The sequence below is a fragment of the Symphalangus syndactylus genome, chromosome 17, assembly GCF_028878055.3.
Source record: "Symphalangus syndactylus isolate Jambi chromosome 17, NHGRI_mSymSyn1-v2.1_pri, whole genome shotgun sequence".
Classification (NCBI taxonomy): Eukaryota; Metazoa; Chordata; class Mammalia; order Primates; family Hylobatidae; genus Symphalangus; species Symphalangus syndactylus.
Window position 1 is genome coordinate 20,438,510 of NC_072439.2, and position 22,814 is coordinate 20,461,323.

Here is a 22,814-nt window from a genome sequence, read left to right on the forward strand (position 1 = left end):
CAATAACTGTGTCCAGATAAGTTTCCCATTTGTTACCATCATCACATGCCTTGTTTTCCTAGCATTTGGACCATTCTTTCTGCTTTTGTGTTTCTTTGGCACAATGGGGTCAGTAAAGTTTGCTCAAACCCCTCAGAAATAAGCATCAATGTGGCAAACTGACTGTAGGTCAGAGATTGCAAACTAGAAACTGTGTTTGTTTTGGCCTGCAGAACATTTAATAATAATTGATATTAGAATTTGAATTGGTTGCTGTATTAGTTCATTTTCACACTGCTGTAAAGAACTGCCCGAGACTCGGTAATTTGTAAAGGAAAGAGGTTTAATTGACTCACAGGTTCAGCATGGCTGGGGAGGCCTTGGGAAATTTACAATCACAGTGGAAGGCGAAGGGGAAGCAAGGCACCTTCTTCACAAGGCAGCAGGAGAGAGATGTGCCAAGTGAAGGGGGAAGAGCCCGTTATAAAACCGTCAGATCTCGTGAGAACTCACTATCACTAGAAGAGCATGGGGGAAACCGCCCCCCTGATTCAGTTACCTCCAACTGGTCTCTCCCTTGACACATAGGGATTATGGGGATTACAATTCAAGGTGAGATTTGGGTGGGGACACAAAGCCTAACCATATCAGTTACTAACATGTATTTTATTTTATTTTAGAGACAGAGTTGCTCAGTTGCTCAGGCTGGAGTGCAGTGGTACAGTCATAGCTCACTGCAGCCTCAAACTCAGGCTCAAGCAATCCTCCCACCTCAGCCTTCCAAAGCAGTGGGATTTCAGGCATGGGAGTTGCTAACATTTATAACCAGGAGATTTTACAAAACAATCTTAGGTTTCCAAATTCTCTCAACATTGCACCATCTGGGCCAGGCGCGGTGGCTCACATCTGTAATCCCAGCACTTTGGGAGGCCGAGGTGGGTGGATCACTTGAGGTCAGGAGTTCAAGACCAGCCTGGCCAACATGGTGAAACCCCATCTCTACTAAAAATACAAAAACAAAATTGGGCGGGCGTGGTGGCAGGCACCTGTAATCCAAGCTACTTGGGGTGGGTAAGGCAGAAGAATCGCTTAAACCCAGGAGGTGGAGGTTGCAGTGAGTTGAGATTGCGCCACTGCACTCTAGCCTGGGTGACAGAGGGAGACTCTGTCTCAAAAAAAAAAAAAAAAATTGCACCATCTGTCATCTTCAGCCTGCCTGCCTCATGGGGAATTGGGCTGGAGCTAAACCCTGGTGAGGGAATACCCTCTTTAACCCATTAGTGGCTCATGAAGTTGGTTTGGTGAGTCATTACCGGCCATGTGGAAAGATGAAGTATAGCAGAATAGAAAATATCAGTGTATTGCCCATAGTTACTAGGGCAAGGACTGTTTTGTGGAATTAAGTCTAGTTACGTGTATACATGTGTGGGTGACTTGGGTTGCAGGGTAAAATATATCTTTTACTGTGAATTGTAATAAGAAATCTGAAAGCCCCTGATCCACTTTGGCACAAGCTCTACCCAGTCTGACTCACTCTGAAGTTACCTCCTCCCTCGTACACATTTGAGCTTGGGACCAATGAGCGTCAGGTTGGCTGCTGGAGATTAAAATGGCTCCCTGCAATCTGCTAGGGACTGGCAGTGCCCATGTGTTTTTCCCTGGCTTTCAGGTCTATTCCCCACTCTGAGCATTTGTAAGTGAGAAATGTGTACTATGAATAAATCATCCCTGCTCAGCAAGCAGATTCCTGCTCTACCTACCTGGTCCGGGCTCCAGGATCCGCAACCCAGCCCCTAGACACCCAGCCTCTGACCCCTGCTTTCTTCTGCCCACCAGGAGAACCCGTACGTCATGCGCCGGCCCAACTTCCAGGCCCTGTCGGGGAACGAACGCTTCGAGGGCTTCTGCGTGGACATGCTGCGGGAGCTGGCCGAGCTGCTGCGCTTCCGCTACCGCCTGCGGTTGGTGGAGGATGGGCTGTACGGGGCGCCCGAGCCCAACGGCTCCTGGACGGGCATGGTTGGCGAGCTCATCAACCGGGTACGGCTGGGCTGGGGCTGGGGAAGAGGCATGGACCCGGCAAGTGAGGGAGGGCGGGCAGCTGGGCAGCCAGTCGAACCTTAGAAGCAGCCTGGCCGGTGGCAGAAGAGGAAGGAGCCATGAAGGGCCCCTCACACCACCTCACTGATGTTACGCTGTATGCCTGTGCCTGGTGGGTGCCATGGGATGGGACAGAGGAGGAGAGGTGGTACAGGCATCACCACCTGTGTCCTGCTTTGCCAAATGCCCCTTTCATGCCACCTTGGATTAGTCGGTGTGCAAAGATTTGTTAAGTGAATGAAAGCGACATGGAGTGGGGAGCAGGAAAAGGTCAGAGGAGGTCAAAGTCTTCCTGCAGGAGGCAGGGCTGTGAGCAGGGAGCACACCTCACCTTGTGCTATGCCCAGCACCTGCTAGGGAGGGCCTGGCACATCATGGACCTGGAGGGCTGCATGTAGAACTCATAGATTCATCTATTCAGTGGGTGTTTATTGAGCACCTACTATGTGCCTTGCCTCTTGCTGGGCATGGGATCCCATTGTGAGCACAGTGGATCTGGACCCTGCCCCCAAGAGCTTAAAGTCTCTTTGGGGTGCAAGACAGTGAATGACCACAGCACAGAGCCATCTGGGCTGTGATGGGGGAGCTCAGAGGAGGGGCCCAGAGGAGGTTCCTGACCCAGTCAGGCACCCCAGGAGGGCTTCCCAGAAAAGATGATACCCAAACTGATTCCCAAAGGTCATGAAGGAGTTAGCAAGGTGAAGGGAGTATGGGAGAAGGGGAGTGTATTTGGAGCAGGGGAAATAGCATCTACAAAGATGGGGTGATACCAGGGAGTGGGGTGCATTGGAGGAACCAGCGGGGCCTGAGTGTGGGCAGAATTTAGTTGCAGCTGAGGAGGGATGGAAGGGAGGGCCATGGGAGGTGGCAGGCAAGGGTGCAGTGGAAAGAATCTTTGGGTGTCAGACAATCCTAGATTTGAATCCTTAAGTGTCATTTCTCTTCTCTGAACCTCAGTTTTCCCCTCCGTAAGATGGGGATAACAATACCTTGCAGGTCTATAGTGAGGGCTACGGGACATGGGGACAAGTACCTCACACATTGCTTGGCAGATACTAGGGGACTGAAATGTAGTTCCTCTTTTTATTCCAGATGGGAGAAACTATGGGTGCAACTGCCCAGAGGCAGGACTGTGCCCTGGGAGATAAGTAGGCCCCTGATTAGGACACTCCCAGAGCTGTGTGCAGACCAAGGGGCTGTGGCCAGAGATGGCCAGGACGGCCTTGACGTTAGACTTGACTGAGCTCATCAGAGATTCTCACCCTCCTCTCTCTCATGCCAGAATTTACAGCATCCAACCCCCTGAACATCACCAGGGAAGACACGAGAGGGCCACTTTGCTTAACAAGGACGTTTATCCCTTAGGGCACTGACTTTCAAAAGTTATTTTGACAGCAGAATTTTTTTTCCGATTGCAAACTCTCTCAGAACCCTGGGCAAGAGCAGAGCTGCTCTGGTGAAGGCAGAGATGGGGGGGCCTCCCACCCCACCCCACAGGCAGGCCCCGAGGTGCTGCCCCATAAAGCTGCCAGCTGGTTTGAAAACTTCTGCCCCAGGGTGAGTTTTAAGGTCAGGGTGAATTTTATTATTATTATTATTTTATTTATTTATTTATTTATTTATTTATTTATTTATTTTGGAGACAGAGTCTCCTCTGTTGCCCAGGCTGGAGTGCAATGGCACGATCTATGCTCACAGCAATCTCTGCCTCCCTGCAACCTCCACCTCCTGGGTTCAAGCGATTCTCCTGCCTCGGCCTCCCGAGTAGCTGGGATTACAGGTGCGCCACCATGCCTGGCTGATTTTTGTATTTTTTGGAACAACAGGGTTTCGTCATGCTGGCCAGGCTGGTCTTGAACTCCTGGCCTCAAGTGATCTGCCCACCTCACCTCCCAAGTGCTAGGATTACAAATATGAGACACAGCACCCAGCCCAGGGTGAATTTTAAAGCCTGAAGCCCAAAGAGGCCCCAGGTGAGACAGGAGATGAGAAGCCCCAGAGCTGACAGCTCTATGCCCACCTGAGGGCGCAGGCTTCCTTGTGACCTGTTTCCACAGCCTGGTCTTTAGTCACGTAGGCTCAGACATATTCTTTCGTCTGGTATCCCAGAAATAAGCAGGCTCCAAGGGAGTAGCCCTGCACCTGAAGTCACTCTAAACTGGATGCCCTTTTCTCACCAACAGAGAAGTCTGGAACAGTCCTTATTTACAGCTGTCTGACCTTTCTGTCTCAGGGCCTACTCAGTAGGGTGGGTGAGAGGGTTTGGGGCCTGAGGCCAGCAAAGTGTGGCAGCTGAGCGCGTCTGTGGTTGGCTGTTTGAATCTTAGTTCTGCTGTACACTGGTTATGTGGCTTTGGGCAAGTGCTTAACATTTCTTTAGGTTGTAGTTTGTTCAACTGTAAAATTGGGGAATAACAGCCCTTTAGCACATAGGGTTGTTTTGAAGAACAACATGCAATGAAGAACTTAGAACAGGGCCTGGCGCATAGTGGGTGCTGTATGCATGTGTCCTTTTTTTTTCCTTTGAGACTGGGTCTCTCTCTGTCGCCCAGGCTGGAGCGCAGTAGTGCAATCACAGCTCACTGCAGCCTCAACCTCCTGGGCTCAAGCGATCCTCCCACCTCAGCCTCCTGAGTTGCTGGGACTATAGGCATATGCCACAATGCCCAGGTAATTTTTGTGTTTTTTGTAGAGATGGGGTCTGGCCCTGTTGTCTAGGCTGGTCTTGAACTCCTGGGCTTAAGCAATCCTCCCACCTCAGCCTTCCAAAGTGCTGGGATTATACTATTTTTATTATTGTTATTATTCATACCAGCATGGCCAGCACATACATAGATTTGTGTGTTCATCCATTTTCCATTCAGCCAGTATTTGTTGAGTGCCTACTGTATACCAAGCCCTGTGCTATACCCTGGGGATACCATGGTGAACAAGCCCTATGTGCTCTTACTGAGTGGGCTAAAGGGTTTGGGCCTCAGCAGAAAGCCCATGGGACGCCCTTGAAGAGTTTTATTTGTTTCTGTTTTTGTTTTGAGATGGACTCTCGCTCTGCTGCCCAGGCACGCTGGAGTGCCGTGGGGTGATCTTGGCTCACTGCAACCTCTGCCTCCTGGGTTCAAATGATTCTCCTGCCTCAGCCTCCTGAGTAGCTGGGACTACAGGCGCATGCCACCACACCTGGCTAATTTTTGTATTTTTAGTAGAGATAGGTTTCGCCACATTGGCCAGGCTGGTCTCAAACTCCTGAACTCAGGTGATCCACCCACCTCAGCCTTCCAGAGTGCTGGGATTACAGGCGTGAGCCACCATGCCCGGCCACCCTTGAAGGGTTTCGATCTGGCTCAAGTGAATTGGCCCCCGGGTTGGGGGAAGCAGTGGTAACAGGAAGACCAGTGAGGAGATAAGGAATGAGCTGGTGGGCCTCAGGCAGGAGAACGTCAGAGCTAGAGACTAGGGGAAGGGCTAAAGAGCACCAGGGCTTGGTGACTGCCTAGGGTGGGGCATGCAGGAGAGGACAGGAGGGAGAGCATTCCTCCTGTGTCTGGCTTGGGCATCTGGGTGATGGCAATGACATTTACAAGGAGAACACTGGAGGAGGAGCTGGCGCATGAAGGATAGGCGGGGCTTGGCCTTGCCCTGCTGTGGGATAGCTGAGTGTGCCGAGCTGCACAGGAATAGTCACCACCATCATCACAACAGCAGCAGCTGTCATTTGTTGATTTCACATCATGTGCAAGGAACTTTTCAAGTGTTACTTAACATAATTCTCATAGCAGTCCTTCATGGCCTGAGGATCACTGCCCAGTGTGAGATCTGGTGTCCCTGATGCACAGGGCTGTAGCCAGGTGTGTCTGACTTAAGGCCCGTGCCCTTTCCAGCCCTCCAGCCAGGAACTTGGGAAGCTCAGAGTACACTGATGGAGTGGCACGCTGTGCCAGGCCCTTGTCTGAGCTTTCTGACTGGTCTCCATCCTTGACTCCTCATGGCCACCCAATGAGGGAGGGACTGGTATTAGCCCCGTTTTCTCAAGTGTACAGTGAGGCACCAAGGTTTCATGTCCAGGCCACACAGCTAGTGACCGGGAGAACCAAGGTGGCACCCCACCAGAGTGAGTGACTTCCAGATGGAAGACAGCCTGGGGCACCATTTTTTCCACCCAGTGGCCATGGCTGACATTGGCCTTCCCCCTGCCATCACTGCCATGGTGTGAATTCAGGTCCCACCCCTTTCATCAGCCTCCTTACTGGCCTCCTGGCTTCGAGTCTCTCCACTTCCCAGCTTGTCCTCCGGTAGAACCTTTCTACAGTGTGAGTCTGATCTGTCACTTGTATGCTTTAACTGAAGCCCCTGAGGCCCTCAGGATAAAGCTTAGCCTTCAAGGGCAAAGAATATCTTAGGTCAGGATCCCAGGAAGCTGACTCTGAGACGGAGATGTAGAGGCAGGAGGTGTGATGGCGCGCCCCTGGAAACCTGCCCTGTGCCGGAGGGAAGGAAGCAGGCTTGGGCAGAGGAGTTGAGCTGCGCTGCAGTCACAACTGGGCCTTAGCCGTCCCACAGGCGGCTCTGGAGCTGAGCTGGCTGTCAAGGACCTCCCCCTGTGGTAAGATGCCAGGCCTTTAAGTACCCACTGATATGTCACTGGACGTGGGCTGCTCTTGGGGAGAGTCAGGACTTTGGGCGAGGGGACGCTCTTTCACTAACAGAGCTGAGAGCCATCAGCCACCTACACCCTGGGCAGCTGAGGCAATGAGTGCCCCATTCCTGAAACAGAGTCTGGGTAGCCACCATGGAGTCCACTATAGCAGTGCACTGGTTAGGAGCCAGAAGGAGCCAGCGTCAGGTCCCCAGTGCTCCCACATGATCCCTGGAAAGCCACTTATCTCTGAAGGTCAGTCACTCCTCTTGAAAAGGGGCTAATGTTACCTCCCTCACAGAGGGTTTTTGTTTGTTTGTTTGTTTGTTTGTTTTTGAGACAGAGTCTCACTCTGTCACCCAGGCTGGAGTGCAGTGGCGTGATCTTGGCTCACTGCAACCTCTGCCTCCAGGGTTCAAGCGATTTTCCCGCCTCAGCCTCCTAAGTAGCTGGGATAATAGGCAAGCACCACAATGCCCGGCTATTTTTGTATTTTTAGTGGAGACGGGGTTTCGCCATGTTGGCCAGGCTGGTCTCGAACTCCTGACCTCAAGTCATCTGTCCGCCTTGGCCTCCCAAAGTGCTAGGATTACAGGCATGAGCTACTGCACCCAGCCAGTGAGTTTTGAGGTGATTAAATGAGAGCGCATTTGCACAGAGCCTGGCACATGCCTGGCTCACATGTGGTCACTACTACTACATACCTTTCTTGAGGCGGTCTGTATGTGAGTGTGGTTAGAAGCATGGGCTTTGGAGTCGGCTAACCCTGGATTCAAATCTGGACTTACTCCTTACTGGCTTTGTGACCTGCAGGCAGGTGGCTGCCCCCTCTGAGCCTCAGTGTCCCTTTAAATGGGGAGTGGTGACCCCCTAACTTGGAGGGGTATTACAGGGGACAGATGAGATCAGCACAGGTCATAGATGTTGTCATGACCAAGACGATACCCACCCACCTCACCTGTGGCCTCCACACCCTGGGGATGGGAGCCTTGTCTACTTAGCTATGTCCCCAGCTCAGGGCCTGACAAACGGCAGTTTTCCAGTAAATTAGTGTTGAATGGGCAATTGACTGATTCTATCAAGGAGTCTTTAGAAATGTCATCCCCAGTTCTCTTCATCTGATAGAAGATGCACACACACACCGGGCATGGTGGCTCACGCCTGTAATCCCAGTACTTTGGGAGACTGAGGTGGGCAGATCACTTGAGGTCAGGAGTTCGAGGCCAGCCTGGCCAACATGGTGACACTCCATCTCTACTAAAAATACAAAAATTAGCCGGGCATGGTGGTGCGTGCCTGTAATCCCAGCTACTCAGGAGGCTGAGGCAGGAGAATCGCTTAAACCCGGGAGGCAGAGGTTGCAGTGAGCCGAGATCACACCACTGCACTTCAGCCTGGGCGACAGAGCTAGACTCAGCCTCAAAAAAAAAAAAAAAAAAAAAAGAATTAAAGAAAGAAGATGCGCACACACACACACACACACACACCCAGCAGTTTTTCTTCAGCTGAGCACATAGTGGTGGATTTCAACTTTCCTGCTTACATTTCTTTCTTTCTTTTTTTTTTTTTTTTTTTTTGAGACGGAGTCTTGCTGTGTCGCCCAGGCTGGAGTGCAGTGGCGCAATCTCGGCTCACTGCAAGCTCCGCCTCCCGGGTTCACGCCATTCTCCTGCCTCAGCCTCTCCGAGTAGCTGGGACTACAGGCGCCCGCCACCACGCCCGGCTAATTTTTTTGTATTTTTAGTAGAGACGGGGTTTCACCGTGGTCTCGATCTCCTGACCTTGTAATCAGCCCACCTCGGCCTCCCAAAGTGCTGAGATTACAAGCGTGAGCCACTGCGCCCGTCCTCCTGCTTACATTTCTTACCTGACCCTGTCTCCTGGGGGGTTGCATCAAGTCCTCTAGATTGCATTTTCAAGTGACATGTAGTATTTGTCTTCCAATTCTAAAATGTTTACTCATTGTGAAAAACACACGTCCAGGCATGGTGGCTCACACCTGTAGTTCTAGTGCTTTGGGAAGCTGAGGCAGGAGGGTCACTTAAGGCCAGGAGTTTGAGACCAGCCTGGGCAACATGGTGAAACCCCATCTCTACAAAAAATTTAAAAAATTAGCATAGTGGCACACACCTGTATTCTCAGCTACTTGGGAGGAGGCTTGAGATGAGAGGATTGCTTGAGCCCAGGAGTTCAAGGCCACAGTGAGCTATGATTGTGCCACTGCATTCCAACCTGGGTAACAGAGTGAGACCCCATTTCTAAAACAGAACAAAACAAAACAAAACATAGGTTGGTACAGAGAAGGAAAATACTGCAGAATACCTGTTTTTATGCTTATTTGTTATTTGGAAATTTTACATATGTTGTGTTTCAGGTTATAAAACACTGTTTATACTAAGTATAATCCCATTTTGCACAAAAATAGTGGGTATATCTGCATCAAAAAATTATAAACAGGTCAGATGCAGTGGCTCATGCCTGTAATCCCAGCACTTTGGGAGGCCAAAGTGGGAGGATCGCTTGAGCCCAGGAGTTCAAGACCAACGTTGGCAACATGGTGAAACCCTATCTCTACAAAAATTGAAAAAAATTAGCCAAGTGTGGTGGCATGTGCCTGTAGTCCCAGCTACTCAGGAGGCTGGGAGGTGGGAGGATCACCTGAGTCTGGGAGGTTGAGGCTGCAGTGAGCCATGATTGCACCACTGCACTCCAGCCTGGGCGACAGAGTGAGACCCTGTTTTAAAAAAATAGGCTGGGCACGGTGGCTCACATCTGTAATCCCAGCACTTTGGGAGGCCAAGGCGAGCAGATCACCCGAGGTCAGGAGTTCGAGACCAGCCTGGCCAACATGGTGAAACCCCATCTCTACTAAAAGTACAAAAAAATTAGCCAAGCATAGTGGTGTGCACCTGTAATCCCAGCTACTCAGGAGGCTGAGGCAGGAGAATCGCTTGAACCTGGGAGGCGGAGGTTGAGCTGAGCTGAGTGAGGTTGAGGTGAGGTTGAGCTGAGGTTGAACTGAGGTGAGGTTGAGGCTGAGTTGAGCTGAGGTTGAGTGAGCTGAGATTGTGCCACTGCATTCCAGCCTGGGCGACAAGAGTGAGACTCTGTCTCGAAAATGAAAATAAATAAATAAAGTCCATTTCATTAAAAAAATTTTACATTATACTGTGTTTCCGGTTATAAAACATATTTGTATTAAGTATAATCCTATTTTGCACAACAATAGCAAGTATATATGCATTAAAAAGCATTTTTGCATACCATCAGAAATTTTCATAAGCAATTATTTGAGAAGGAACTCCTTTATTTTCTGTTTATATATGTAATACTAAATGATAAAATATCAAATGGTACAAATAGCAGAAACACTGGATATACATGATGGTCTCACACCTCAGAGACCATACTCGTCCAACTCATTTTCTGCAAATTCATTAATACAGGTACATCTTTAAATTTCTTAATTTTTTTGAGACAGAGTCTGGCTCTGTTGCCCAGGCTGGAGTGCAGTGGCACGATCTTGGCTCACTGCAACCTCCACCTCCCAGGTTCAAGTAATTCTTCTGCCTCAGTCTCCCAAGTAGGTGGGATTACAGGCACCTGCCACCATGCCCGGCTAATTTTTTTGTATTGTTTAGTAGAGACGGGGGTTTCACCATGTTGGCCGGGCTGGTCTCGACTCCTGACCTCAGGTGATTTGCTCGCCTTGGCCTCCCAGGGTGCTGGGATTACAGGCGTGAGCCACCATGCCTGGCCTAAATTTCTTAAATTTTTATTTTTGCAAAAATGATATCCTGCTATACTTGCTGCTGTGTAGTTTGCTTTTTTTACTTATAACTTGGCCATCTTCCCATGTTAGTACACATAGATCTGCCTCATCTTTAAAAACAGCTACATTTAGGCCAGGCACAGTGACTCACGCCTATAATCCCAGCACTTTGGGAGGCCGAGGCGGGGGGATCACTTGAGGTTGGGAATTTGAGACCAGCCTGACCAACATGGAGAAACCCCATCTCTACTGAAAATACAAAAAATTAGCTGGATGTGGTGGCGCATGCCTGTAATCCCAGCTACTCAGGGGGCTGAGGCAGGAGAATTGCTTGAACCTGGGAGGCAGAGGTTGCGGTGAGCCGAGATGGTGCCATTGCACTCCAGCCTGGGCAACAAGAGCGAAACAAAAACAAAACCAAACCAGCTACATTTAGTCATTCACTTACTGAACAGCTATTGAGCAACTATTCTGCGCCCACTCCCTCCCGGCCACTAGGGGGCAGCAGTGTAATGAGCAGATGTGCTCCTTGTCCCCTCCTTCCCCCCCACGCCCCCACTGCTGATGTTCTAGTGGGGGAAACTGACAGCGGATATATTAATATCATGTTAGGTGAAGCAAGGTAAGGAGATAAAAGTGTCTGGTGCGTGGATGCTGTTTTAGACAAGGTGGTTGGATAACGTTTGAGAAGAGACCTGAAAGGGTTGGGGAATACAGTCCTGAGAAGACCCACCAGAGAGGGTTTCATGAGGGCAGAAGTTTGACTATTTTCCTCACTTCTGCATCCCCAGCGCCTAGAACCATCTGACACCCAGCTGGTGCGCAGTAAATAATTGCCGAGTGAAAGGATGGATCTGGGGAAGAGTGTTTTCCAAGTAGAGAGCCCATATGTATAAAGACTTCAGGGGAAAAGTGTGGTTGAGGGGAAAAAGTGAGGGGCAGAGAGATCCGAGAGCAGGGCCCACATCACAGGGCCTCACAGTCACTGCTAAGGAGTGTGGCTGTAATTTTTTTTATTATTTTTTAGTTTTTGAAACAGGGTCTTTCTCTGTCACCCGGGCTGGAGTGCAGTGGTGCAGTGCAGTGGTGCCATCTTGGCTCACTGCAACATCAGCCTCCCAGGCTCAAGCAATCCTCCCACCTCAGCTTTTCCAGTAGCTGGGATTACAGGCACGCTCCACCACGCCTGGCTAATTTTTGTATTTTTGTAGAGGCAGGGTTTTGCCATGTTGGCCAGGCTGGTCTTGAACTCCTCGGCTCAAGCAATCTACCTGCCTCGACCTCCAGAAGTGCTGAGATTACAGGTGTAAGCCACCATGCCTGGCCTTGGCTGTTATTTTTATTGTGCTGCAGAGCCACTGGAAAGTTTTAAGCAAGGAATGTGCCATGATATTTTATTTTATTTATTTTATTGTGAGACAGAGTCTCACTGTGTAGCCCAGGCTGGAGTGCAGTGGCACGACCACAGCTCACTGCGACCTCCACCTCCTGGGTTCAAACAATTCCTGTGCCTCAGCCACCCAAGTAGCTGGGATTACAGGCGCACACCACCATGCCTGGCTAATTTTTATATTTTTAATAGAGATGGCGTTTTGCCTTGTTTCCATGCTGGTCTTGAACTCCTTGCCTCAAATGATCCATCTCCCTTGGCCCCCCCAAAGTGCTGGGATTACAAGCATTAGCCACCGTGCCCAGCCTGATCAATTTTTTTTCTCCTTTTTATCGAGGTGAAATTTATGTCACATAAAAATAACCACTTTAAGGAGTGCAATTCAGTGGCATTTAGTACATTCACAGTGTTGTGTAATCACTACTGCTCTCTAGCTCCAAAACATTTTCATAACCTCCCAGAAAACTCATACCCATTAAGCAGTCGCTCCCCATTCCCTCCCTGCCACCCCAACCCCTGGCAACCACCCATCTTTCTGTCTCCATGGGTTTACCTATTGCAAATATTTCACATAAATGGAATCATCCAATATGCAGTCTTTGTGTATGGCTTCTTTCACTTGACATGATGTTTCCAACTTTTCAAAGTTCATCCACATCATGGCATATACCAGTACTGCATTCCCTTTTTTTTTTTTTTTTTTTGAGACGGAGTCTCGCTCTCTCACCCAGGCTGGAGTGCAGTGGCATGATCTTGGTTCACTGCAGCCTCCACCTCCTGAGTTCAAACAGTTCTCCTGCCTCAGCTTCCTGAGTAACTGGGACTACGGGCACACGCCACGACACCCGGCAAATTTTTGTATTTTTAGTAGAGACAGGCTTTCACCATGTTGGCCAGGATGGTCTCGATCTCCTGACCGCGTGATCCACCCACCTCACCCTCCCAGAGTGCTGGGATTACAGGCATGAGCCACTGCGCCTGGCCTGCATTCGTTTTTATGGCTGAATAATATTTCATTGTATGCATAGACCAGCAGGATCTAATTTTTAAATCATTTAAAAATGATTGCATTGGCTGCTGTCTTGAGGACCACCTTAGTGGGACAAGAGTAGAAACTGAATGGTCCATTTAGGAGGCTGTTGGAGGGTGTGGATGAGAGAAGATGTTGCCTTGGTTTAAGTGGCAGCTGTGTCAGGCGTGCAGCCAGCTTGGATGTGCATAAGAGGAAGAGAGGAATCGGGGTGACTATGGGGTTTGGCCAGGGCAGCTGGCGAATGGCGAGGCCAGTTTCCACTATAAGGAGGACGTGGGAGGAGCAGTTTGCTGGGGCCGGGAAACAAGAGTTTTCCCTGGGCACGGATCATTTGAGATGCCTGCTTAAAATTCAAGTGAGGATATAAGGATTCCATTGTGTGGCTCAGCATGAATTATTTACCATATCCCCTATTGATGGCTATTTGGATGGCTTCCAGTTTTGCTAGCATAGCCAGTGTCACGATAAACTTGGCCCGTGGATTTGTGGGAGTGTTCCTGAGGGATACATTCCAAGAAGTGAAAGTGCTGGGTCAAAGGGTATGAATTTTTTCTAAGTGTATACTGCCAAATGGCTGTTCAAAAAGGCTTCACCAATTTATATTCCTACCAAAAGTGCATGAGAATGTGAAATTTCCCATACTCTTGCCAACAGTCAGTGTTATCAGTCTTTAAAATAAAATCTTTGCCCATCTCAAAGGCCAAATATAATATCATTGTTTTAACCTAAACAGAATGTTACTTGGCCGCATACTAGTAATTCCATGTGGATGTACCATAATTTATTTAGCCATTTTTCATAACTAGTTGTTTCCAGGTGTTTTTATTGTTTGTGCTCTTATAAATAACCATTAACAAACATCTTTTTCTATTTTTGAGATTGATGTCTCACTCAGTTGCCCACGCTTGAGTGCTGTGGTGCCATCACAGCTCACTGCAGCCTCAACCTCCCCAGGCTCAGGTGCTCCTTCCACCTCAGCCTCCTGAGTAGCTGGGACTACAGGTGTGCACCACCATGCCTGGCTAATTGTTTTGTATTTTGTTGCCCAGGCTGGTCTTGAGTTCCTGGGCTCAAGTGGTTCATCCATTTTGGCCTCCCAAAGTGTTAGGATTACAGGCATGGGTCGTCGCACCTGGCCAACAAGCATCTTTATGCACAAAAGGTTTGCCTGCATTGCAGCCTATTTTGTTAGGATTGGTTCTCTGAACAGAGTAACTGGGTGGAAGAAGACCCTTTTTGTGGCTTTTGTGATATTTTGTTGAATTATTTTCCAGAAAGACTACAACAGTTTCTATATAGGCTCCTTCTCAGCATTGAGTGTTTTTATCGGCTTTTAGCTATTTAGACAACTCCCTGTCATTTTCATGGATGGCGCATCATTTTGATTTTTCCTGCTTTGACTGGTAGACCACACAGTGGGACTTATGTGGTCAAGTGATTGATGGAATCTGAGCCCAGGTTAACTCAGAAGGGGCCTGATGGGGCCATGACCCCACCCTGTGTTTTCCCAGTTCCTGGCTGTATAACTGGAATAGACACACATGGTAGCTGGCAGAATCCCACGTTGGCGCACTGACCCATGGAATCAGGGCCATTATGGTAGAAAGAGCCATGTGGAAGGTCCTAGAACTCCCTGTCTTTCCCAGAATAGTAATTCAAAGGCAATTCTCTATCCTTTGTGGAAATTGTGGAGATTAGTGTCACCATTAACAGCTTGGAAGAAGCAGGGGTAGTGATCCCATCTACATTCAGCTGGCCTGTTTGGCCTGTACAGAAGGCAGATGGATTTTGGAAGAATGACTTTGGATTATTGTCAACGTGATCGGGGTGACTCCAATTGCAGTTGCTGTCCCAAATGAAGTTTCTCTACTGGAGCAAGTCAGCACAGCCCTTGGCAGCTGGTGTGAGCTACTAACCTAGCAGATGCTTTTTTCTCCATACCAATTTCCAAGGGCTACCAGAAGGCAAGGTTCACATCTTCACAGTCTTGCTCAGTGTGACATCAACTTTCCCACTTTCTGACCTGATTTAGGCTACAAAGAACTTGAACTCTACAGTCCACATAGCCTCACACTACTCCCCTACATTGACAACATTATGCTGATCAGATCTGATGAGCAGGAAGTAGTTGAGTAAGTGCGGCTGGCATTAAACCTGGCAGATGGCAGTCTGACAGGGTCCAGTCTGGGTACAAAACAGCACCGGTTGCCAGACACAGTGGCTCATGCCTGTAATCCTAGCACTTTGGAAGGCTGAGGCAGGAGGATTGCTTGAGCTCAGGAGTTCAAGACCAGCCTTGGCAACATAGCAGGACCTTGTTTCTACTAAACGTTAAAAAAAAAAAAAAATTAGCTGGGCATGGCGCATGCCTATAGTCACAGCTACTTGGACGACTGAGGTGGGAGGATCACTTTAGCCTGGGAGTTCGAGACTACGGTGAGCTATGATCACGCTGCTGGACTCCAGCCTGGGCGAGAGGGCAAGACCCTGCCTCAAAAACAAAAACAAAACCCGGGCTGGGCACGGTGGCTCACACCTGTAATACCAGCACTTTGGGAGGCTGAGGTGGGTGGATCACCTGGCCAACACAGTGAAACCCCATCTCTACTAAAAATACAAAAATTAGCCAGACACAGCGGCACGCACCTGTAATCCCAGCTACTCAGGAAGCTGAGGCACAAGAATCGCTTGAACCCAGGAGGCAGAGGTTGCAGTGAGCCGAGATCGTGCCACTGCACTCCAGCCTGGGCGACAGCGAGACTCTGTCTCAAAAAAAGCCAAAACCAAAAACAAAACAAAACCCAGCTCCATTTACTTGAATAGAATCATATCAGGTATTTGAACAGAGAGTATTTAGTATAAAGAATTGTTAACTAAATGTAAAATTGTCAACCAGCTAACTTAAGGGGTAAAAAGAAAACTAAGAGGTCATGGCAGTAGCAATGGCAGAAAGCAGCTACCACCCTTAGTCCTTAAGGGACAAGGAGAAGAGTTTGAAAGATGAAAACTTAGAAGCTTAGAGGTGGGGCCCCACAGAGCTGAGACTTAGACTGCTGAGGAGGGGGTGCTGTTTGGTTGATGCTGTGACATTTGGTGGACTTTTTGGATTTTGGTGGCAACTCATACCACATTGGGATGTGCTACTTCAATCCATTTACTTTCCATACACCCCATAAGGCTTTTCATTTGGAGTGAGGTCCAGAGCGTCAAAGACTCTGCAGCCAGTCCAGGCTGCATGTGAGCTGATCTGCCACCTGGGCCAGATGTAACCAGCAGATTGGGAGATTCATTCGCAAAGTATTGATGGCAAATAGGAATGCTGTATGGAGCCTTGAGCAAGCACCACTGGCTAGCTCATGGTGCAGACCTCTACGGTTTTTTTGTTTGTTTTGAGACGAAGTCTCACTCTTGTCCTCCAGGCTGGAGTGCAGTAGCGTGATCTCGGCTCACTGCAACCTCAGCCTCCCAAGTAGCTGGGATTACACAGGCACCTGCTACCAGGCCTGGCTAATTTTTGTATTTTTAGTAGAGACGGGGTTTCACCATGTTGGCTAGGCTGTTCTCAAATGCCTATGCTCAGTTAATTCTTAAAAGTTTTTGTAGCAGCCAGGCTCAGTGGCTCACGCCTGTAATCCCAGCACTGTGGGAGGCTGAGGAGGGCGGATCACGAGGTCAGGAGATTGAGACCATCCTGGCCAACGTGGTGAAACGCCATCTCTACTAAAAAGACAAAAATTAGCTGGGCATGGTGGCACACACCTGTAGTCCCAGCTACTCGGAAGGCTGAGGCAGGAGAATTGCTTGAACCCAGGAGGCAGAGGTTGCAGTGAGCTGAGATCGTGCCACTGCACTCTAGGCCAGCTACAGAGCAAGACTCTGTCTCAGAAAAAAAAAAATTTTGTAGAGACAGAGTCTCACTGTGTTGCCCAGGCTAGTCTCGAATTCCTGGGCTCAAGCAATCCTCTTTCTTTGGCTTCTCAAAGTGCTGAGGTTATAGGCATGGGCCACTGCACTGACCTAGCCAGCTTTTTCTGGCCAGAGTGTAAGTATTTTCAGCTTTGAGGCCTTACTGTCACAACTCCTTAGCTCTTCTGTTGTATGGAAAGTAGTCATGGACAATACAGTGGGCGTGGCTGTGTTCCACTAAAACTTGATGTACAAAGGCAGGCAGATGGGCTGGACTTGGCCCAAGGGCCATAGCTTTCCCACCTCTCACTCTCAAGTGTCATGGAGGTATCATGGCAGGAAGTGGCCACATCCCTAGTTCTGAATGAAGAAAGGGAAGAGCTGAAACTCTTGGAAACTTAGAGGAAGGGCTCTGTGGAGCTGAAAGTCAGACCCTGGGGAGAGGTGCCTGCAACTGGCACTGGGTTCTGGAGAGAGGCTGGATGAGATGGGTTTGTAGATGTTGGGAAGCTGCACACCAGATTCATCTGCTGCCAGGAGAAGAAACGATGCTGCCTGAGGGGGCGGAAGGTGGCTGGTGTGGGAGAGGAGACAGGAAGGAGCAATCTCTCCTCCCTCCTCAGTCTGGCAACCTCCCTCTAGCGCCCCTTACTGGCAGAGCCTGGCAGGGTGCAGCAGGCAAAGCAGGAATATGGTTTGCACAGAACAGGGTATACAGGATGGGTTGGGAGCTGAGGGACTATCACAAGTGCTTTGATTGGCTTTGGGCATTTAGATGACACCCCCCCATCATTACAGGTGACTTATCATTCAAATTCTTCCTGAATTCATTTCGGAGATTAAATAACTGTGAGGGAGCCCATCAGGGTAGGGGCTAGAGGGTATATATCAGGGTGGGGAAGTCATCTCTAAGAAATAGGTCTTTTACCATACATGGTGGCTCACGCCTGTAATCCTAGCTCTTTGGGAAGCCAAAGTGGGAGGATTGCTTGAGCCAAGGAGTTCAAGACCAGCCTGGGCAACATAGTGAGACCCCCATCTCTACAAAAAATGAAAAAATTAGCCAGGCGAGGTGGCATACACCTGTAGTCCCAGCTACTGAGGAGGTTGAGGTGTAAGAGAATCGCTTGAGCCCGAGTTTGAGGCTGCAGTGAGCCATTTTCACACCACTGCACTCCAGCCTGGGTGACAGAGCAAAACCCTGTCTCAAAAACAAAAACAAATAAATAAGCCTTTCTTTTAGAAATGAAAAGTGAGTAGGAGGAGGGAAGGGGGCTCCAAAGGCTCTGGGAGGAGCCTAGGAGGAACTTGCAGCATTTAGGATCCTTCCATCCCACCTTCAGATGAGACCCAAATCTCACTGTGTCTCTCCACCACCAGTGCTGCCACTCAGTCCTGCCCCCAGCACCGTGATGGGCATCTGCAGTTGGCTCCCTGGTTCCCACATCCACTCTTGTGCCTGCGGTCTGATAATGTCACCCTCTGTTCACACCTTCCTATATGACATCCTCATGCAATGTCCTCTATTGCCCAAGGTGCAGAATCCAGTTACCTTACTGTGGCCCGCAAGGCCCTGCCAGGCTCTGGGCCCCACTCTGCTGCCTTTCCTGCCCCTCCTATTCTGCTCCAGCCTTGCTGGATGCTGCAAGTCTCTTCCCACCCTAGGGACTGAACCCACTGATACCTCAGCCTGGAACCTTCCCCCCTAGGTCTTCTCCTGCCTTTTCTGCACTTCCTTCGTGTTGCTATTCAAATAAGACCCCCATTGCAACAGTGGGGAGCAGATCCAAAACAGCATCTCCCTCCAGTCTCTATCTTGCTGCCTGCTTGATTTTTCATCACAGCACTTGTCACTACCTGACATTGTATGTTTCTATTCACTACCATATCCCCAAAGCTAGAATTGTGCTGGGCTAGTGGAGGGCGCTCTGCAAATATTTGTCAGGCAGGTAAATAAATGAAATAATGAACAAATGGAAAGGGCAGTGTGCCTGCAATGTGGGACACAGGGCAAGATGGTAGGGGGTGAGGCTGTGGGGGCTGGATGGTGTGGGATGTTTTGGGGCCAGGTGTAAGACAGGGTCTCATAAGGGGAACAGGTGTGGCACATAGTCTTATTGGGGTGATAGGTGTGGTCAGGGCCTCACTGGGCCGGGTGAGGCGTTTGGATGACAGTTTAAGAACAAGGTGGCCGGATGTGGTGGCTCATGCCTGTAATCCCAGCACTTTGGGAGGCTGAGGCAGGTGGATCACCTGAGGTCAGGAGTTCAAGACCAGCCTGGGCAACATGGCGAAACCCCATCTCTACTAAAATACAAAAATTAGCTGGGCATGGTGGCATTCACCTGTAATCCTAGCTACTCGGGAGGCTGAGGCAGGATAATTGCTTGAGCCCGGGAGGTGGAGGTTGCACTGAGCCATGACTGCACCACTGCACTCCAGCCTGGGTGACAAGTAAGACTCCGTCTCCAAAAAAAATAATAATAATAATAAATAGGGCCGGGTGCGGTGGCTCATGCCTGTAATCCCAGCACTTTGGGAGGCTGAGGCAGGCCGGTTACCTGAGGTCAGGAGTTCGAGACCAACCTGGCCAACATGGTGAAACCCCATCTCTACTAAAAATAAAATATTAGCCGGGTGTGGTGGCATCTGCCTGTAGTCCCAGCTACTCGGGAGACTGAGGCAGGAGAATCGCTGAAACCCAGGAGGCAGAGGTTGGGCTACAGAGCAAGACTTGGTCTCAAAAAAAAAAAAAACATAGTAATAATAAAAAGAACAAGGTGCCGTGTCTCATGCCTGTAATCCAAGCACTTTGGGAGGCTGAGGCAGGAGGATCACTTGAGCCCAGCATTTCGAGACCAGCCTGGGGAACATAGCCAGACCCTGGTCTTTCTAAGAAATAAATAAAATTAGTCAGGCATAGTGGCTCGCACCTGTGGTCCCAGCTACTCAGGAGGCTGAGGTGGGAGGATCACTCGAGGAGTTTGCAGTGACTTATGATTGCACCACTGCGTTCCAGCCTAGTTAACAAAGCAAGATACTGTCCCTAAAAATAAAAATACAAACAGGCAGAGTCATTGCAGAATTTATTTATTTATTTTTAGTTTTAGTAGAGATGGGGTCTTGCTACATTACCCTGGCTGATCTTGAACTCTTGGCTCAAGCAATCCTCCTGACGGCCTCCCAAAGTGCTGAGTTAACAGGCATGAGCCACTGTGCCCAGCCCATTGCAGAATCTAAGCAGGGGAATACTGTGACCAGACTGTCATATGTTGGGATCTCTGGGGCTGCAGGCTGTGTGTCCTGGGAGGCAGAGACGAGCTATTCAGTCAGAGATGGTAGCCTGGGCGGGTGTGGGCGGTGGAGGCAGAGGGCAGTGACTCCGTTCCAGAGGTGTTTAGGGGTCAAAATCAGGGGGCTTGAGGATGGGTGCAGTGAGGGGTGAGGGAGAGGCTGTGTACAGGACAACCCCCATGCTTCTGCCTGGGATGGTGCTGGTTAGAAGATTGGATGTGGAGCAGTGTCAGGGAGAGGTGGAGGCTGCTGCTGCCGCCATATTGGCCAGAGGTTCAAGGACTCACTGATTCCTCCCATCAGTCAGCCCTCATTTCTTGAACTCCCTGGGATCCAGGGAGGAGTCACTCACCTGGGCCTGACCTCAGACACCCCCAGCCGTGGAGGGACCAGGGCAGCAGGCAGATAAAGCCCCTAGGAGGGGAGTGGTTCCGAATCCAGGGGTCAACTGTGGCAAGAGGCTTAGTTTCTGTGCCTCAGTTTCCTCATGCGTAAAATGGTAGAAATGGAGGTCCCTCTGCATTGGGGACCAAACAGGCTACTCTGGGGAAAACCCTGGGACAGTGGCTGCACGGGGTAAGTGCTGTGTGCGTGCAAGTGTCTGATTGCGTGAGGTTTCATTGTGGCACCAGAGAAGGAGAGGTCTCTGCATCTGGGAGGGCCCCAGAGGAAGCAGCAACATTCCTGGGTTTCAGCGGAGGAGGATGGGACATGAGACACAGCAGATCCTGCTCTAAGCTGGCCCCTGAGCAGTGCCAGAAACACATGACATGTCCAGCTGGCCTTGCTGCTGAAACGCCTGTGGTTTAGCAGCAGAGGCAGAGAAGAGACAGATATTTTCCAAATTGAGCGAGTTGTTGAGATCAAGTGGTGTCTAGGGAGTGGGGGTCCATGAATGGCTTCCCAGAGGAGTGAAGGTGTGAGGAGCCCTGGAAGGATGGATGGGATCCAGCTCTACAGAGTGGACAGACGCCTCAGGCATAGCCAGAAAGAAGCTAGCACGAGAGAAGGGTGGCAAGTGGCCCAGGAACGGGGTGGGGGAGCTGTCGGCTGCCTGGAATGCCAGTCAGAGAGGCTGTACTCAGTCAAACCCGAGCAGGATCTGTTGGGAACCTGCTCTCTGCGGGCTCCAGGCTGCCTCACTGAGCCAGACAGGCAAGGAACCTGTAATGGAGTGAAGACAGCCTATTACCAAGCACCTGAGCAAGGCCATCTCCAGTTGTGCTAAGAACAGGGCGATGGGGCCAGGCGCGGTGGTTCACGCCTGTAATCCCAACACTTTGGAAGGCTGAGGTGGGCAGGTCACCTGAGGTCAGGAGTTCGAGACCAGCCTGACCAATAGGGTGAAACCCCATCTCTACAAAAAATACAAAAATTAGCCGGGCATGGTGGCATGCCCCTGTAATCCCAGCTACTCGGGAGGCTGAGGCAGGAGAACCGCTTAAACCCAGGAGGCAGAAATTGCAGTAACCTGAGATTGTGCCACTGCACTTCAGCCTGGGTGACAGAGTGAGACTCCATCTCAAAAAAAAAAAGGGGGGGGCCATGGGGAATGTGAGAGAGGATCCTAGGGTGGGAGTGAGGTGGGGTCTGGAGGCTGCTTTGGGGAGGGCTGAAGGGCTGGGTGTGATGGGAGCCTGGAATGGGGAAGAAGAGCTTGGGGGAGAGCATGTGCAAAGGCCCTGAGGCGGGTGTGAGCCTGCTGCATTGAGGAAAAAACAGGCCATCATGGCTGGAGCAGAGCTGGCAAGACAGAAGATATGAGGGGAGGCTGGCAGAGCAGCTGAGCCCTAGGTCGCCAGGGCCTCTTGGCCATGAGAAGGTTTTGTCTTAGGTGCTGGGGGAAGCCATGGCAGGTTTTAAACAGGAGACTGTCCTCTTGGCTTATATGTGAGGAATGGACTGGGAGGTTATGAGTGGCGGTAGGGGGCGCTGATGAGGCGGCCAGTGCTGTAGTCAGGAGTGAGATACCAGTGGCCCAGGCCCGGGTGGTGGAGTTGTAGAGAAATGGACAGATCTGAGCAGTGTTTCAGGAGCAGAGCCACTGTCCTCGCCCGGCCCAGCAAGAGGCAGGTGTTTGGCCCGAGGCATGGCCCCAGGAATGAGTGAGGAGAAGGCCAGTGTGGGAACAAAAGATGGGGGGCCCTTAGGCTTTCAGGAGGAAGTGGGGTCCTGAGCGCCTGGCCCCAGGATCGGAGCCCACCTGGAAGGCCATTGCTTCCTCCTCTCTGAAATGAGGATGTGGCCACCATGCAGGACCTTGCTAGGACAGGCCCCCAGTGGGTGCTTAAAATAACTGGAGTCCTGTATTAGCTGTGATGATTCCTACGACAATTCACGTATTAGTCATAAAAGTGGCAAGTGTACAACAAAGGGGATAGAAGCTCCCTATGCTCAACACCCAGGAATTCCCAGAGAGATTCTCCGAATCCACATTCTGGGCCCCTGCCACACCGCCGCCTCTGGATGATGCTTCAGGGCTGTGCTGTCTCACTCTGCTCCTCAGTTATATTGAGGCTGGTGCCATCTCTCCTGTACCCGGCTTTAGCTGTTTAGCCTGTGCCATCTCCCTCTCTGCTTGGGGTCATCTCTGGGGTCTGTGTCCTTTCTCCCGGACCCTGGATTTCACAGTGGGCCTGTCTGCTGTGTCTTTGACCGTGGATTTTGTTTTCAGCCTGTGCCACCTCTACCTACCTCGTGGTTATCA

General features: G+C 50.3%; 1 protein-coding gene across 2 annotated transcripts in view; it reads left to right on the forward strand.

Annotated features, from left to right (window-relative positions):
* GRIK5 (glutamate ionotropic receptor kainate type subunit 5) overlaps positions 1–22,814 on the forward strand; it is a 74,666-nt gene that overhangs the window by 25,814 nt on the left and 26,038 nt on the right. For both annotated transcript variants that reach the window (XM_055250308.2, XM_063620897.1), the window contains one exon: positions 1,816–2,019. In XM_055250308.2, coding sequence (XP_055106283.1) covers positions 1,816–2,019 — 204 coding nt within the window. The remainder of the gene's footprint in view (positions 1–1,815; positions 2,020–22,814) is intronic.